This window comes from Pundamilia nyererei, unplaced genomic scaffold, assembly GCF_000239375.1.
Source record: "Pundamilia nyererei isolate P.nyererei 1_Seehausen unplaced genomic scaffold, PunNye1.0 scaffold00082, whole genome shotgun sequence".
NCBI lineage: Eukaryota > Metazoa > Chordata > Actinopteri > Cichliformes > Cichlidae > Pundamilia > Pundamilia nyererei.
In genome coordinates this window covers 38,055-56,842 of record NW_005187483.1, presented here as the reverse complement: position 1 = coordinate 56,842, position 18,788 = coordinate 38,055, and the positions used below count along the sequence as shown (strand labels likewise).

At 38.5% G+C, this 18,788-nt stretch overlaps 1 protein-coding gene across 3 annotated transcripts in view; it reads left to right on the top strand.

Annotated features, from left to right (window-relative positions):
• The window catches only part of jak2b (Janus kinase 2b), a 28,659-nt gene extending 10,518 nt beyond the window's left edge, over positions 1 to 18,141 (top strand). For all 3 annotated transcript variants that reach the window (XM_013912171.1, XM_005738125.1, XM_013912170.1), the window contains 20 exons: positions 329 to 474; positions 1,551 to 1,842; positions 2,107 to 2,226; positions 2,389 to 2,546; positions 5,154 to 5,265; positions 5,621 to 5,807; positions 7,975 to 8,099; positions 8,309 to 8,440; positions 9,171 to 9,258; positions 10,220 to 10,347; positions 10,567 to 10,705; positions 10,902 to 11,053; positions 11,197 to 11,347; positions 11,803 to 11,939; positions 12,064 to 12,253; positions 12,504 to 12,628; positions 12,731 to 12,903; positions 13,021 to 13,138; positions 15,426 to 15,539; positions 17,189 to 18,141. In XM_013912171.1, coding sequence (XP_013767625.1) covers positions 329 to 474; positions 1,551 to 1,842; positions 2,107 to 2,226; positions 2,389 to 2,546; positions 5,154 to 5,265; positions 5,621 to 5,807; positions 7,975 to 8,099; positions 8,309 to 8,440; positions 9,171 to 9,258; positions 10,220 to 10,347; positions 10,567 to 10,705; positions 10,902 to 11,053; positions 11,197 to 11,347; positions 11,803 to 11,939; positions 12,064 to 12,253; positions 12,504 to 12,628; positions 12,731 to 12,903; positions 13,021 to 13,138; positions 15,426 to 15,539; positions 17,189 to 17,296 — 2,895 coding nt within the window. In that variant the 3' untranslated portion in view covers positions 17,297 to 18,141. The remainder of the gene's footprint in view (positions 1 to 328; positions 475 to 1,550; positions 1,843 to 2,106; positions 2,227 to 2,388; positions 2,547 to 5,153; positions 5,266 to 5,620; positions 5,808 to 7,974; positions 8,100 to 8,308; positions 8,441 to 9,170; positions 9,259 to 10,219; positions 10,348 to 10,566; positions 10,706 to 10,901; positions 11,054 to 11,196; positions 11,348 to 11,802; positions 11,940 to 12,063; positions 12,254 to 12,503; positions 12,629 to 12,730; positions 12,904 to 13,020; positions 13,139 to 15,425; positions 15,540 to 17,188) is intronic.
• Positions 18,142 to 18,788: the final 647 nt, after the last annotated feature.

Here is an 18,788-nt window from a genome sequence, read left to right as displayed (position 1 = left end):
TTGTCTGTCCATAGTGTGGTTATATTAAATATAAGAGAGAGAGAGAACTTTAAGAAATTAATATAGCCACTACAGTGACCAAGTGCCAAAACGATAAAACAAATATTGCCATAAGCAGTTTATTTTGCGACACCACGAAACAAACGATAGCGTAAAATGAAACGATAGACTGTTTTTATATTGTTCTATCGAACAGCCCTACACTTGGTATACAGAAATTACTTAAGTTGAGTTACGGTAGACTTGAAAATATGGACAGACAGCAGTACACTCACCTGAACGTTAGCAGATACAACTAACAATGATTGGTATTTTTCTCTCATCGCAGTGGAGGAATGACTATCTGAATGGCTTGGTGAAGTTTTCCAACTCCCATGAGACACAAGAAGAGTGCCTTGGTTTGGCTGTACTTGACATGACAAGATCAGCCAAAGAAAAGCAGCTGTCGCCTCTTGATATATATCACTCTATAAGGTACTTAGAGTTGCTTTTATGGGTTTTATCTGTTTCACTGCTACTAATTGATTTCACTCATGTTGTGCATCAATAATGCTGACTTGCCTTAACAAAAACAGCTGTGAAAGGAATTTGGCAAATTTGCACCAGGTGAACATAATTACTGAGGCACCTATAGACTTAACCTCCTAGGACCTGGTGTTCACATATGTGGACCACACATTTTGGGTTATTTAGACCAAAATACTCAATTTTGCTCTACAGGGGCCTGATATCCACTTATGAGGAAATTATACTGCTACTGTTCTATCGAAATTTTAAACGAATATCCTCATATGTGGCTCTTATTTTTCTTAAAAACAAAAATAAGGTAAAAAAAAAACAAAACCAACAACTGGTAATTCTTTGTTTTTACATTCATCGGGCCCCAATATGCCCAAATATCAAACAGAAATTAAAAATGCATGTCATGGAAGACTTCGGGTCTTAGGAGGTTAAACATACAGGAGCTACTCAGCTATGAAAGTCCATACCATGAAGCTCCTGGCGCAGAGTTTTTGCTGAGGTTTGGAACTCTGCATTTATGGAGTCAGCAGAGAATCTGTGACTTTTACAGCACCTCAGCACTCACTGACCTCACTCTATAACTTTATGCTGTCTGCCACATTGTGACTGAGTTGTCATGATTTCTGAATGCTTCCACTTTGCAATAATTTTACATAAGGTTGATTATGGAATGTTTAAGAACAAACTTATTGTGATGGTGACATCCTAGTAAAGTACCAAATGGGAAATCAGCGAACTCTTTAGAACCATCTATTTGATTACAAATGTTTGTAAAGGCAGACTGAATGGCTAGATGCTTGATCAAGTGAACATTTTGTGGTCATAATATTATGTGGTGTTGGCCAAAACCTTTGTCCATTTAGTGTATTTGAACTTGAAACATCAAAGAACAACTCTTTAAATTTGTGTTGCTTTATTTGTACAAAATATGTGGAAGTGCAGAGCTTTTTTTTTTTTGTGAGACATTTAAAGGATTCATGATACTTGGCATATCACGCTGACATGAGAATTTACTGAATCTCTTTTAGCTACAAGTCCTTCTTGCCAAAGGACATGCGAGCTCAGATCCAGGACTGCAACTTCTTGACACGTAAACGCATCCGCTTCCGCTTCAAGCGCTTTATCCAGCAGTTTAGCCAGTGTCGGACTACAGTTCGTGACCTTAAGCTTAAGTACCTCATCAGCATGGAGTCTCTGGAGAAGTCCTTCTATACAGAGACCTTCCAGGTCAAGGAGCCATCAGGCGTCCAGCACATCATCCTGGTGGCAGCAGATACTGGCATACAGTGGTGTCGGGAGTTGAGTAAGGACTCGGAACAGGTTGGTACAATGAGTACTACTGTGTTAGTGTATATTTTGGAAGATAAAGAAACTGACGTTTCACTGGAACATCTTTTTTGATAGTCCTTGAGGTAACAAACAAGTGTTTAGATTCTGAGAAAACAGATTTAAACTATCAACTCCACCTAAGTATCAGTCAGTGCAGCACATGCTGCTTTCTTTGTAAAAGGGCCTTAATGCAGCATTGAATTGTTATTGTAGTAATTGTTTCTTTTAAGTTCCTATGTTACACTGTTTTGCCAGGAACTACAGACCTTGTGTGATTTCCCTGATGTCACCAACATCAGCATCAAACAGGCCAACAAAGACGGCACTGCAGAGAGTCGGGTGGTTACCATTAACAAGCAAGATGGCAAGAATCTGGTAATTTCATCTTATAAATCTATTTCTTTGTAGACTCTCACCACAGCCATCACCTAAGTGTCTACTCATGCCTTTTAATATACCGATAAATTCACATTTCTTTGTTGGTTTGTGTGACACAAATCAACGATGTGGTCTGTTACATTTTTCTTGATATTTTAGGAACTGGAATTCCCCAGCCTGCTTGAAGCCCTCTCTTTTGTGTCCCTCGTTGATGGCTACTATCGACTGACCACAGATGCACATCATTACCTTTGTAAAGAAGTGGCTCCCCCTAGGCTGGTTGAGGCCATATCTTCTCATTGCCACGGTCCAATCACGTATGTAAAATATTATATTGTAACATCGACATGTGTAAGAACTTCCCCCTTAAAAAAAATCCAGCTTGAATGATGTAAAACATGATGTATTTGATGTTTTATTCATTTATATAGGTGAATAAAATTTCCCACTTGCCTTGTGGGCAGTCTTTATCCTTCAAGCTTGGGTCCTCTACTAGAGGCTTTGGAGCTTGAAGGTCCTGTGCAGTGTCTTTGTTGTTCCTAGGATCGCGCTCTTCTGGACAGAGATCTCTGAAGTTTTCCTGGGATCTAGATGTAGGGATATAGCTACATCTATCACTATGGCCTTGTTCCTCTGCTTGTCCAGTTGGTTAGTCATCACCAGTTTGTCTGTCTCTATCTGGAATTCCCACAGGATCTTAGTTCGGTTATTTTCAACCACCCTATTTTGACGTTGGGACTTCCAGGCCATACTCTGCTCCAATTTTCCTGTATGCCCTGCCTGCTAGCATCTTGCAACTTGGTGCAGCAGACTATGGATCTTGTGATCAGGTCTAATTGCTGTGCTGCCACGATTAGTGCCTTTATGTAGTCTTTCAGTCAGCTTTGTCCATCCATTAGTAGATATCAGCTTCCACTTCCATCTGGCGGTGATACATGCTGTGTAGGGTTCTCTCTTTCCATGATGTTTTCTGTTCTTGCTTGGGTTTCTGCTGCCTGAGGTATTCACTAAGCATGTGAGCAGTTGTAGCCATCTTCCAGATGAACTCATGGATGTTTGCTATTTCATGCTTGATCGTGGTTCTGACACTCACTGTTCCTCGCCCACCTTCCCTGCATGCAGGAAACCTTCCATGAATAGTAACAAGCTTTCTTGTCTTGATGTCAGTGGCTTCCATCTTCTACTTTGCCCAGCTTATTATCCAAGCAGGGTATCTGATCACCAGCTGGGCGTAGGTATTGATTGCCTAGATCTTGTTCTTCCCGTTCATCCTCAAGACTTGCTTTAAACCTTTGCACATATTTGGCGATTGATGCGACTACACTTCTTCAGCCTGAATGGCATTCAAATGTTGCTGTAGATCCTAGTGGTGTTGATCAATGAATTGATGTCTTGTTTGCTCTTGGCATACAGCTTGATGTCATCCATGCAGAGGAGGTGGCTGACGTTTAAACCACTTCGTAGACTATATCCTGAGTGAGTTAATGTTAATGATCTCACTGAGGACTTTTAGGCCTATGCAGCAGTGGGGACTGTGTGTGTGTATTTAATAAGATTATTTATTTATGTTTAAGTCAAGGCTGTAAGACCTCAAAATTCTTTAAAGCAAGGTTTTGAAGTTCTTCAAAAGTTTTAATGATACACTTCACACCACAGGCTGCTCGAAAGAAAGTGCCTAATGATTCAATTAAAAAGTGGTTATTTTCTGAGTTGTCCTCTATGTGTGAGCAGAATAGTGGTTTACCCCTTGTGTTACTGGCCTTTTTGTTTGAGTGATTCATAGGTCAGTGTTAAGTGGCCTAACAAACAAAAAAAACAATCCTCTGAAATTGTTAGATACAAAGACAACACTGTCAATGAGTGAAAAAGCAGCCAATGTTCAAAGAAATCTTTGAAACACTTTCAGAATCTTGGAGACCATTTTCAAAATCTACAAGAAAGTCTGGCTCCTTAGAAACACAATATTCAGAAATAAGGGGTGGCTGCAAGATTTTTGCACAGTACTGTATTTTGTAGATATGGGTGATCAAAGAAGTAAAACCACTTAATATCATCTTATGGGGAACTGTCCTTGTCAGTTTACTTTTTAAATCAGACTGACAGAACAGCCAGTCTCTAAAACAAAAAGGCAAACCTATATATTATTCTTTGTTTCTACAAAAACCGCTCCTCTCCTTTCAGCTCAACAAGTGTTTTCTCAGTTAATTCTTTACATGTATAATCTTTAAACATTACCACTTTCACCAGTCTACAATGTTTCAGAGTCGGTCATTAAACTCAGAGCATATGCAACACTGAGCATGTGTAAGTTTAACACTTGCACATTAGCAAAACTGTTTCCCAGTCTAGATTTACATTATGCTGTTAGTGAGAAAGACAGAGACAAACGTGTGTGTGTGTGTGTGTGTGTGTGTGTGTGTGTGTGTGTGTGAGACTATAACAGATGGATGGACAATTTCATGAATATTGATATTTTTGTCATCTTTTTTTTTTAAATTTTCCGACATCGCAGGTTTTTGGCTGATGCTAAACTGTCAGTTTAACAGCAAATGGTAATAGCTGTATATTTGCGTGTGTGTGAAAGAGAGTGTGAGATAATTTCTTAGATCTTTAAATATGATTATTTCTGCAATTTGAGCCTGCATTATGCTTTTATTGGAAGTGTTTGTTTTAGGTTAGACTAAACTAAAACAAACACTTAGGTGTTTTACACTCATAAATAAATATGGGTATTTAAAATGTTTATACTACTGTGTTCCTATTTAATGTTTAGTAATGTGGCCAAAATGTAGACAGATTCCTTTGGCAGTTGGTGTTTATATATCCCACTTGTATTGTATCCCAAATGTGATGTCAATAAAGGCTTTCTAACTGGTAATACTGCATTTTCCTCCATCAATTTTATTTTGTTGTTTTTCTTGTAGAATGGAGTTTGCAGTTAATTGGCTTCAGAAGTCTGGAAACAAACGGGGACTGTACATTTTGAGATGTAGCCCGAAAGATTTCAACAAATACTTTTTGACTTTCCCCGTTGAGGTAGGTGACACTCAGTTGTGGTCTTTCATTTCATTTTTTTGTTTGTTTGTTTGTGTGTATTGCCCAAATGTGACATAAGAGTCCATGAGTGGGTTTGGTCTGGCAAATTGGCTGGCTAGATTTTTAGTTTCTAGGTAAGTAACTTTCATACATTCTATATTTATCTTTTAGATTAACTTTTGTCATGTTATCACATTTGTTGTTGAAATGCACCAGTATGTGTTTATTAATACCTACTAATTCTTTCTGGTATTGTATTGTATTATTGTGATGTCTTTCATGATTAAAGGATTCTAGGTTTACATTAAATTCATCATTAAAATGGTTAATTTGGTGTCCTCTTTGCGTTTGCCAGGTGTATGATGCTATAGAACACAAGCACTGCCAGATCACCAGGTCTGCAAGTGGAGAGTTCAACCTCAGTGGAACCAAAAGAAACTTCAGCAGTCTGCAAGAACTGCTCAGCTGCTACCAGAAGGAAACGGTGCGCTCAGACAGCATCATTTTCCAATTCAGCAAGTGCTGCCCTCCTAAATCCAAAGGTAAAACTAACAGAATCTGGATTTTTCCAATTTAGGTGCATGTTAGCAGAGCACAGATGGTAGATATTGCATCAGAAGGATTTTGTGGAGTCTGTAAACTCCACAAATTGTGATGAATGGAAAATGTACTGTATCCTGAAAGGATAAAGACTCTATCTCTTCGCATTCGTTTATAAGTTAACACATTAGTTCTTTCTAACCAATGGAAATTTAAATAAATTTAACAAATGTATTGGGCAGGGATGGTCAGGCTGGTGCCTGTGATCATTGATGACATTTGTTTTGTTTTGTTTTTTCAATTCAGTACACAACTAGCCTTGGTAGTGTGTGTGAAACTGTATAGTTTGTCATTAGTAGATTCTATTTTGTGACTTGGTGGAGTGTTTCTCCCACTTAAAATGCAACTTTCAGATGAACAGAATCAACGTTCTGGGATTTATTTAGCTGGCCGGTTGAGCATGAATCAAGACATTATATTGGCTTGTTACAAGTTAAGACAAAGGATTCAAAAGAAACATTCAAGTGTTATACTTATTTTAAGTATGTATACTTAAAATGTATACATAAAAAAAAAAAAAGTATGTAAAGAAAACAATCTTTGGCTCGTCTGTGTTACACGTCAGTAGCGTACACTATATTGTGTATTCGGTAAAAAGTAAAAGTTGCACTGTTTGAGGTGTGCTCGTTGCAGCACAGGTACAACATTAACTATCAAAGGTGACTGTTTTTCATTTCCAGTTTATGTTGCACTGCTTGTGTTTTTAGTACTGTTCGGAGTTTAAATGGCAAGTGTTTGCAGAGATATCACAGTCCACACAAACTAGAGGTGATCATGGGAATCTGCTGACACCAAAGCAAGCACAATGAGGTTTTTGATGCAGCACCCACTTTCTGACTGACTTCACCGCTTGTAAACTGGTTGGGGAGGACACTTTTTTTTTTCCCTAGTGACTACAAGTTTCCACGAGGTTGCTGGTGTCTAGGCTGTAAATCTTGATTTCATAGTCTTAGCTTTTGCTTCTGTATTTGTCATTAGTTGTGTGCAAAAACCCAAAACTTTATATTTAATGTAATACAGTTGAAAACAACTTCCCCATGTAAACTATTCTGTTGTATGTTTTTGTGGAGTACCAAATGAAATGTCCATGTCACATTTGCCATGCATTTTGAAAAGCTGTAAATGAGGTTTTGTGTGTTCTTTATTCTGTAAAGGTCACAAAAGTACTAAATTTGATTTTCTAGCAATCTTATGATTGGCTAATCACTAATACTACAGAAGAAAAATGCACGAAACACAAACTACCAGGCAGGATGACTCAAAGGTGCCTCGGTCTTTGTCTGCTTTCATAATTCTACCACAAGTCTTTTTCCCAGAAACTGATGAAGAAACACAGCATGGAACTTCTCGAGTCTTTGTCATCAGTTCCCGTGCTTCTCTCTCAGTTGGATTGTTACATTTTATTGCAGGATACTTAGTAAATAGTTTCTTAATAATAATACATTTTATTTGAGGGTGCCTTTCTAAAACCCAAGGTCACCTTACAAAGAGAAAAAGACGTAAATAAAACAGTAGATTAAAATAGATTCTAATGAATTAAAATACCAAAAAAAAGCAAAATACAACCACAAACAAAATTTTTTAAAAAACAACAACAAAAAAACCAAACACGATTTGACAGCAAGTAAAATCTGTATTAAAGCGAGTAAACCAGTTTAAACAAGTAAGTTTTGAGTTGTGACTTGAATAAGGGAAGGGAATCTATATTTCTTAAGGCTAAAGGAGGGGAGTTCCACAGCCGAGGAGCAGAGCGACTGAAAGCTCTGTGCCCCATAGTGATAAGGCGAGCAGAAGGAACAACAAGTTGAGTGGCAGATGAAGATCTGAGAGGTGGGAAACTGTGGTAATATGAAGCAGATCATAGAGATAAGGAGGGGCAAGGTTATGAATACACCTAAAACGTAAGTGAAAGTATGCAGACCGGGTTATGTAATTAATGTGAGACTGAAATGAGAGAGTACTGTCAAGTATAACACCCAAACTCTTTACCTGCGTGGAAGGAAGGGGGAATTTTCAATATTAATGGAGAAACTGTGAGATTTGGTTAAGGTAGAGGCTGTGCCAACGAGTAAAACTTGAAAGTATGTTTTCTTTTCTTTCCAATAACAGAAAAGTCGTGCCTCCTCGTGTGCAGGAGCAACAAAGGTTCAGAAGTGCCACTGTCCCCATCACTACATCGACACAACATCAGTCAAATGGTGTTTCACAAGATCAGGAAAGAAGATCTGGAATTTGTAAGCTTAGTTTACATGTTCAGAGCGTTTAATATGTCTGTATGCCCTCATTTATCCAGTCATTCTTTACATGAATGTTTCTAATGTTCAGCATTATTATGTTATAGTATTGAATTGCTATACCTTTATAGGATACCCTCCATATTTTCACCAATAAGTTAAATGTGCTGGTGTTATGAGTTTTTATACAATGATGATCTTTGTCTTAGATGGAGAGTCTCGGTCAAGGGACTTTTACGAAGATCTTTAAAGGGGTTCGAAAGGAGCTGAGAGACTATGGAGAGCACCAAACGGAAGTAGTCATGAAAGTGCTGGACCAGGCCCACAGGAACTTCTCTGAGGTCTGTGGCTTTTGTGCATGTTTTGCTTACAGAGGCGTTGATTTTTGTACATTTGTGTGATTGCCCAGATTTTCTATTATATTTACGTCGGGGGGCATAACAAAGGCTTTGACTAGTACTGGTAGTTAGTTGAATTCATTTTGTGGTGTGCTTTAGATCATCAGCCTAAACACTGGAACTTTACACCACCGCTCTTGATTCCCTTTACTGGCATATTTTAAGGAATTCTTTAACGGTGGAAATTTCAAGCAGGAGCCATGTGACTTCTTTTCATAAGCTTTTCCTGCTTTATAAAAGCATCATTTGGCTCTATTTTTGTGACTGTTTGCTGGAGAGGGTATCTATTTTTAATTTTATTTTGTTGCCTTGAGTCACTTTTTTTTTTTTGGGGGGGGGTTGGGGTTTTTTTTAGAAAGGGGCAGAAGTGCATCATTGTAAAGGAAAGACAAAAAAACAAGATAAAACAAGATCACCATTGCATAACAGGATCCGCAAAAATGAATTTTATCTCAATCATCCTGGTTTCATAATCATTGGAAGCCCTAAATTTAATTTGATTATTCATTGCACAGCCTTAGAGTAGGAGGTATTCTTGGAGTAATATTGGAGCTGATCTTAGGTTTTGTTAGACAAATATAGCTAAAACACTGACGTAATATAGTTTTGTTTGGGGGTATTTTTTCCATCAGCAAACAAATATATATTTTCTGTTTTTTTTCTTGTCCTGCAGTCGTTCTTTGAAGCCGCCAGCATGATGAGCCAGTTGTCTCACGTACACCTTATTCTAAACTACGGCGTTTGTGTCTGTGGTGAAGAGAGTAAGTTGTCTCAGTACCTATTTATTTGGCAAACAATTTGAGCCATGTCATTAAGCCTAATGTGCCAACTATGCACCATGCTTTACCACAATCTTGACCGGCTGAACTTGGTTGTTCATACATCCTTGAGAAAGGTAGTCCCAGAAATCCATATGCAACGGGGTCAGTCGCCAAAATTCCCACATCTTACACATGATCTTGTCGCTCGACTTTAACGTTAATACTAATTAGTACTTACAACCAAGTACTGATTAGTAGTACTAGTAATACTAATACAGAACTTTTTAATGCCAAAACCCAGTTTTTTGCTGAGCTAAGAAATCAGTAAATATTTCAATGTAAACTAAGGTTTTGTTGGTTGTGTAAATCTTCAAGAGTCAACATGTTTATTTAACAGCCAGAAGTCCACTGTGAAGGTTTTAAGTGAAAGTGTTTGTGGGGAGTACATTTGGACCTGGTTGGACTTTGGCCTAAAGGAAAGCTACCCTCATAGCTTTCATAAGCTATGACATCATTAAACACTTGACCAGTGGCTTTATGGTGTCAATCGCCAGCTGTTTCTGAGTACAGCATGATGGTCATTTTCTAAATGATGGTCGTTTAGAAAATGTTAACAAGCCGCTGCCGTATGACTGCAATGTCGCTGAGTTTTTAAACCAGATCTGTTTACTTGTTATGTTAAGATGACGACTGGAAAAAAGATTGAGGCTTTAAGACGAGGACACACTGACTGATAAGTGACAGCCACTCTTTATATATACTCAGTGGGTATATATTAAAAACATGTATCTAAACTGATTGTAATGTAAAACCGAGCTGTAGCCCATCTGAGATTCTGTTAGAAACATTCAGTTCCTGAATTTGGTTTTTGTAATAAATCTATAAATCGCTGTACTGTACAAACCATAATTTCCACATCTTTAAGTCATTGTATTTTTTTTTTTTAAAAACTTCTTTCCAGACATCATGGTTCAGGAGTATGTGAAATTCGGCTCACTGGACACCTACTTGAAGAAAAACAAGAACTCGATTAACCTTCTGTGGAAGCTTGAAGTGGCGAAGCAGCTGGCCTGGGCCATGAACTTCCTGGTATGAAAATATGTGCCGCTTCATTTTAGGTCATGTCATTGCTAAAATATTGATAAATATAGATTTCTTTGTTGCTTACAGCTGTTTAGTACTGAAAACATTTTTTTAAAAAAGAAGTGAAACTTTAAAACTAAAGTACATTATAAAAATAAATGTAAGAACATAGGAAGTGTTTTGTTAATAAGAAAGTGTGATAGCTTCTCTTTTCTGTTCCTGTAGGAAGAAAAACATCTTGTTCATGGGAATGTGTGTGCAAAAAATGTTCTCCTGATCAGAGAAGAGGATCGGAGGGCTGGGAACCCACCTTTCATCAAACTAAGTGATCCTGGTATCAGCATCACTGTCCTGCCCAAAGAAAGTGAGTTTGTCCGTTGTGCCGAAGATCAGCAGGGGGAGTAGATAGCTAGTTAATATGTTAATGTAACTGCAGTGATCTTTATTACTTTTTTGTTCCAAAAACAGAGCTAAAATGAGTTATTTGCTGTCTTGTTCTGCAAGCATTTGGTAAGTGAAGAGCTAAAAGTGGAAGGTCAAATGTTTTTGTCTGTAATCAGTTCTCATTGAGAGGATCCCTTGGGTGCCCCCTGAATGTATTGAGGACCCTGCCAAACTGAGTCTGGCTGCTGACAAGTGGAGTTTTGGCACTACACTGTGGGAAATCTGCAGTGGTGGTGATAAACCTTTAGCAACACTAGACAACTCCAAGGTAAAGCTGAGTGGCAACATGTAAAACATATATTCATATATATATATATTGTTTCCATATAAATGCATGCTAATTGAAGAGTTGCTTTAAGTCACTCCATCTGCATTTGCACACCGGCATTAATCCCCAATGTTCTGTCCCAGAAAACCCTGTTTTACATGGATCACCACCAGCTTCCTGCACCAAAGTGGACTGAACTGGCTAATCTGATTTCTAGCTGCATGGACTATGAGCCCACATTCAGGCCTACGTTTCGTGCCGTTATCCGTGACCTCCACAGCCTCTTCACACCAGGTTGGTAGACGCCTCAAAAACTAAACTGAAGTTGTAAAAACATAACCAGAAACATGAATGTAGTATCTTCTGGGTCACAGCATGAAAAAAATAATAATGTGGAAGTGCCTTAAATCTGGATTCTAGCTGAAGGCCACCAGATGGATATAGCTGTGGATGCAAAAAATAAAACAAACTTCCGGTTTCATAGAAGTGGGTCATATTGAATGCAAAATTAAGTCTCTTTTTAAATCTTGGTCATCCGTAGGATTTACCCTGGGGTCGGTCTGCCTGCAGTTTCACTGTCAGACTCACCCCTCCACTTCACAGCTGGTTTTTACATGATCCTGGTGACAAAAAAAGAGATTTCACAAGTGTCCATTATCCCTCAACTATGATTCATGCCTGGGGAGGCCAGACAAGTCCAATGTCTTTTCCATCCAGGCACAAGAGTTTTCTCCTTTCTTTCTTCCCAGACTATGAGTTGATCGTGGACAGTGACATCCTGCCAAATAGGACAGTGGGCTCTGCGTGGGCATCTGGTGGGTTTGACAATCAGGATCCAGCTCAGTTTGAAGAGAGACACCTCATATTCTTACAGCAGCTGGGCAAGGTATGATAAATGTGGAGGTTGAGGTATTTTTGAACAAAATGTGCATTCAAAAAGGATACAGTACAATTAAAAATCAAACTATGAATGAACAACGACGGCTCAATTATTTGTTCTTCTGTTCAAGGGAAACTTTGGCAGTGTGGAGATGTGTCGATATGACCCACTGCAGGACAACACCGGAGAGGTCGTGGCCGTGAAGAAACTTCAGCACAGCACCGCAGAGCACATGCGAGACTTCGAGCGGGAGATCGAGATCCTAAAATCTCTTCAGCATGAGAACATCGTCAAGTACAAGGGTGTTTGCTACAGTGCAGGTACTTTTGATCAACGTCTCTGTAGCTTTGTTTTTCTCTTACAGAAACAAAGTAAGCAGGCTGTTTTACATTTTCATTAACTAAATGCATGGTACAAACATTTTCTACTTTTTTATCTTATGTGGGAATGGAAAAAATAATTCTACATACATATTTCTTAGTATCCTCCCCCCAGTGTGGCTTCATTATGTCCTCCTACAATTCGGTTACAGATGAGCATTTTGTATTTTGGAAATTTTCCTTCCTTCAGGTCGACGAAACCTCCGTCTCATCATGGAATATCTTCCCTTTGGAAGTCTGCGAGATTACCTCATAAAAAACCAAGAGCGAATCGAGCATCAGAAGCTTGTCCATTACACTTCTCAGATCTGCAAGGTACTGCAGACATGGCCAGTTTGTCCCTTGTTTGTTCGTTTTTCTGACCAGTTAAACTAGTGATAAAATATAATTGTTTGTTTTTGTTACATCTTTACATAGGGTATGGAGTACCTATCAAGTAAGCGGTATATCCATAGAGACTTGGCAACACGAAATATCCTAGTGGAGAGCGAACTCAGAGTAAAAATCGGGGATTTCGGCCTCACCAAAGTCCTGCCTCAGGACAAAGACTACTACATGGTGAAGGATCCTGGAGAGAGCCCCATATTCTGGTCAGAATATGTTTGTTTTTTAGAATTTAACTGTGATCCTCTTCTCTATTTTTAGTTTAGTGTAGCCTTATAAATTAACTTCAGAGAAATCGGGTGACCTGGTGTGCTGCTTCACAGGTATGCCCCCGAGTCTTTGACTGAAAGCAAGTTCTCTGTGGCGTCGGATGTCTGGAGCTTTGGAGTTGTACTTTATGAGCTCTTCACCCACAGTGACAAGAACTGTAGTCCTCCTGCAGTAAGTAATACATCATACTTACAGTGCATTTCAAGTTTTTATGTGTGTATAGAAAGAAAAAAGAAAGTAACTTTAGAGTTTTAAGAGCACATCTCTGTGTGCATTACCAAAATTCACTCATTGCACCCTGACATCTAATAAACAGATCAACATTCCATTTTTAGCAGGCAGTATTGCCTTTTGTCTTTCGGGCATTGCACCATAGTGGTTTTTTTATTCTAGTTAATAGTGGAGTAGTGTTGTGACCTGACTCACACCTGGACAATCCTTGAGTCACACCCTTCAGGTTAACTTCATAGCTTGTAGGAACATCGGTTAAAAAAGGTTCTCATGTTGAAAAAGGAGTGTGTGGAAATCGCCTCAAAATCTTTGTGAATTCAGATTTTCTTTCAGACCTAACAGAAATGAGCTAGTCTGCTGTTTTGAAGTAACAGGTACAACACAATACATAAGATGGTCTTTAGAACGCACACATATCAGATATGTATTTTGTTTTTTTTAATTTTACACCTGACCAAACTAAACATTAGTTTTCAAGGAGTTTTCATATGCCTGGAAAAATAGAGCAATCATATTTAATCCCCTTCATAAATGCATAGGGCAGAGTTTCAGGTTTATATCTGTGTTTAAATAAAGTTTTAGTTTAAAAGTAATTTATAATCATTCATGGAGGTTTGTTTTCTTTTATGCCAATATATATTCCAAGTGAAGCCCTAGTAAGCTATATAAGAGTTACTACTAGTAGGTGTCCAAGGGGGAAAGAGTATGCTGATAGTGGCCCCGTCAACAATCTGAAACAGATTGGAAGACATTTTGTTTAAAAAATGCAAAAATTAACCCCATCAAGAGGTCTTTTTCTCTCCACCTATACAGCAAAAAAACCCAAACAAAATAAAACAAACTGGAACACATGCTGTTAGTTTTAATCCATCAGTTATTGAGTTAACTAGTTAGCTTGTTTATGATAGTGAGTAGTGAGTGAGTATATTACTGTCTAAACTTGGTTATTTTGATATCCAGCTTGAGTGAAATAAAATGAACTCAGTTAATTCCTTTAATCTATTAAGACAGAGCATTTTTACAATAGCATTTAGTCATCGCCAAAGGCTCATTGTGAGCCAGGAAATCCCTTCAAACACAAAAATGCTAAATAAATTTGAAGGAACCCCCTTCAACTGAACAACTGAACAAATACGTCTTCACAGACCTGTCAGCATGTGTCTTTTGGAGAATGCATGCCTTTAACATCATGCAGTGATTCATACTCTGTAAAAAAAACAAAAAATCATAACATTTGAACCCTGACAACAACTGAAAGGTTTTCTGACTGCTCCAGGAAAAAAAGAGGCTCTTTTTCAAATCAAATCAATTTATTTATATAGCACCTTTTACAGGATAAAAACCACAAAGTGCTTCACAGTAATATAAAAACAGAAATACATAAAATACATCAATAATCAAACATACAGCACAAATCTAATTAAAAGCCAATCTAAATAAATGAGTCTTAAGCTGCTTTTTAAAAGAATAAATGCAATCAAGGCAACGTAATAATGGAGGGAGAGCATTCCACAACCTGGAGGCCACTGCTCTAAAAGATCTATTACCTCTGGTCTTAAAACGAGTTCGTGGGACTACCAACAGCCTTTGATTAGATGATCTCAGGCTGCGAGAGGGAGCGTGGGGTTCTAAAAGATCAGAAATGTAGGCAGGGGCATCACAATTCAAAGCTTTATAAGTCAGCGCCAAGATTTTAAAATGAACAATTCAAAGCTTTATAAGTCAGCGCCAAGATTTTAAAATGAATTCTAAAATGTACTGGGAGCCAGTGTAATGAACTGGCTCCCAGTTTTTCATGTCTTAGTTAAAAGCTTTGCAGCAACATTCTTTTTGTTTCTCCCTCCCTCACCTGAAGCATCGCTGAGTCGAGGTGTGCACATAAATGCACTTTCCAGGTAGAGCGTCTGTTTCCAGAGAGCCCGAGATAGGATTCTTTTTTTTTTTTTGGGGGGGGGGGGGCATTATTTTATTAAAATTAATCATTAAAATTATTAGACATTTAAGTGTATTTTTTATATTTTAGTTATACTTTGTTGATTCACTAAGTGACTTTATATTTTGTAAAGGAGAGGCTGGTTCCAGTCATGCCTAGTCTTAGATTAGATTTCAGTTTGCTTTATCTGTAAGGATATTCTTGCGCTTTCTCAAGAGCTTAAGTTTTATTTAGCTTAAGTCATATGGTGAAAGCCAAGCTATTTGAAACATTTTTTCCTCTCCTCCTGCTCAGGTTTTCATGGCCATGATGGGGAATGACAAGCAAGGACAGCTGATTGTCTATCACCTCATTGAGCTCCTCAAATCAGGCAGCAGGCTGCCTCAACCCCTGGGATGTCCTACAGAGGTATCATCGTGCTCTGCTGTTTGTTCTTTTGTTTTGGGGTTGTTTGTTTTTCTTGTCAAGTTATCAGCCCTAACAAATTTCGACCAGAACATAGACAAACTGATTGGACGGCTTTATTCCCAAGTAGTTGCTTAGTTACACATCAAGCAATTGTATCTTTAAATTGAAGTCATGCTTTTCTCTGCCACTCTATTAGGTACTCCCTGCCTAGTACTGGGTTGTATGCCCTTTTGCCTTCATGGTTGGCCTAATTCTTACAGTAAACTCACAGTCATGTTAGGGGAATGAGTTTGACATCATTAGAACTCTGTAACGTGGTCTTATCATGCTCTGAGCTACTATTACAAAATGGGTACTAGAGCAGGGCGATATGACCAAAAATATTTATCACGATATACATTTGAAAATTTGTGATAAGGATATAACTGACGATATAATTGACACTAGACAAAATACTTTACAACTCCACAACTTTATTAGTGCAAAAAACCCCATCAATGTATTTTCACTTAAACAAGCAGCTGTTTTTTATGTGCATTAAAGTTATATAAAAATGTAACAGTGCAAATTCCTTGCTGACAATCTAACCAAAAGGTATTTCCAGTGGAAACTGGCCGGCATATCCTCAGCATAACCATGTATAATATCCACAAAACTTAAAAAGAGGTTATACACACACACAATACGGTAATATTATGTTGAAGCACAGTACGTATCACTCCGCGAGGCTCCTGCCGTAATGCTCCGACAATCCATCAAGCGGTGCGGCTTCGTAGCTTAGCAAAGTCGTACTAAAACATTTGACAGATTTTCGAGCGCCGTGTACATAAAATCGTTTCGAGGTCAGTAAACACAACCAGAATTCATACATAAGGCACACAGGATTATAAGGGGCACTGTCGTATTTTCCAAACAACACGGTAATAACGACGACCCGCTAGCATGCGCTACCAAAAATAGTGCTTTGTTGTGTATCTGACGGACGAAAGCTAAACCAGTTCCACACCACTGAAGTTGCAGCACTTTTACAAACCACTTCTGGTTCATCCGTTTCATTCAACAATCCACTTTCGCTCTTCTCATTCTGCGTCACCGCCATGTGCGTATGTAAACATAGGCACTGCGCATGCGCGTTTTATCTATATTCTATCACGATATTTCATTTTCCTATCGTTGCCCAAAATTACACCGGTATTACCGTGAACGGTATGATATAGCCCAGCCCTAATGGGTACACTGTGGTTGTGGATGTGAATGTTATAACTTGAGTACAAAGCAGCATAGGAGTTTGAAATTGATCTCATAGATGTGCCTACTAGGAGGCTGAGGGAAGCACTGATGACTACCAGTGATTTCTGCAGGTGTGTGACAATCCCAGCCTGTCTGGCATCAACAGCTGTGCCACATTCACAGTCACTTAAATCATCTTTTTCCCCATTCTAAGTTCAGTTTGAGCTTCAACAAGTTGCCCATTGAGAATAGTTTAGACATTCAAGAGTTTTGTTGTTAGTCATCAGGAAAATCAACAGAAATCCTTCTGAGGATTGTTATGACTCCGTTTCCATATCAGCAATCAAATCACTACCAGTAGTTTCTTTTTGTTTGTTTGTTTGTTTATTTGTTAATTGTTCGTGTCCTACTCTTTTTAGATACATGAAATCATGGAGGAGTGCTGGGACAAAGACCCTGGTTTGCGCCCTTCTTTCAAGGAGCTGGCCCTGCGCATCGACCTGTTCAGGGACAGTAAAGCGTTTTAAATTCACCCAAAGTGCCCTGCTCCTCTTCACCCGAGATGCTCTTAATGTTATTGCCCTACTTGTGGCAAAGGGACAAAGCCCAAAGTGAGGTCCTTCTCCTGATGGATCCCAGCATGTGGCAGAGCAGCTTGCAAATGGAAAAGTTGAGGTTTGGAACGAGAGCCTGCTTATAAACTAGTGCCTTTTAAGCAAGGTGCCCCATGTTGGCCCACAGCACAGTGGAAATGGAGGAGGAGCTTGGACGGTTTGAAAGTGGAAGGTGATGTTCCTGAATTCTGAATCTGTTTGGTCAAATTTGTAACAGAAAAGTTTTGAGGTGTTAGACTGTGAGTAGACTGTTGCCAGGCCTAAAGCTACAGATGCTTGTGGCGAACAAGTTTTGTGTGCAAGCGTGTGTTTGTGTGAGAGTGAGTGCCTGTTGTGTCTATACAAACAGCTAGCAGGGCTAGCTCTTGCCATTTCTTGTCCTTGTCCAACCAGAGAAATAGACAAAAGCTGTTTTTCTATCTATGTTTGTATATACCTACAGTATATTTGTGTATATATGTCCAGTAAAATTTTATAATTTTGTAAAATTAAACTAAATATTATATTTGAACTGCCATGTTATTGTAAATGAAGTATGTGCAAAAATTACTTTAAGAATTGTTTTGTTTGCAATGTAAGAGGTTGTGTGAAAATTAAACGGTATAATTCAACTGTGTATATGTTACGCAGATTTTTTTTTTGTGTTCAGTTCCTTTTAACGCCATTTTTCAGCATAAAGTATCGTGCTGTTAATAGGGCCAGTTATTGGATAGTGACAAATGAGAACCAAAAAATAAATGACTGAAGATTCACAAACATTTACACCAGTGTCTTTGTCTTGATGCACACTCAATAACCCAGGTAAGAAAGTCACATAAAGCTGATTCTGGGAAGAAGTCGCTTGGAAATGTTGCTCTCACTGAAAATGCTGCCTTGAGATGAAGGGATCATCTGAGATTGGTGTCAAGGTGATTAGTGGATGTGTTCCCCAAAGTCTTTGATTCCCTGTGTCCTGTTACAGATTTTTCTCTTAAGATGTGCTTCACATGGCTCTCTAGATTAGACTCTGCTGCTACTCATACAGTACTTTGTTCTGATTTTGTGACACCAGCAAAAAGAGAGAATAGGTCAAAAATCCAGAAATATCAACTTCTTTGGAGTCAAATAGTGATTGTTTTTGTTTTGTTTATTTAATAAAAAGATCACATTCTTTATTTTACTGCTGTTTTCGTTTTTTCCTCCTGGTGTAAGTTGACGTCCATTGGCTGCTGATTCAAACTGCTAAAAGCTATAAATAGACTTTGTGGAAAAGGTCACACCGATCTCTGTACAAAGGAACCTTGCATGTAACTTTCCACGGTAAATATAAGATAAGATAAGATAACCTTTATTAGTCCCACACGTGGGAAATTTGTTTTGTCACAGCAGGAAGTGGACAGTGCAAAAGTTATGAGGCAAAAATTAG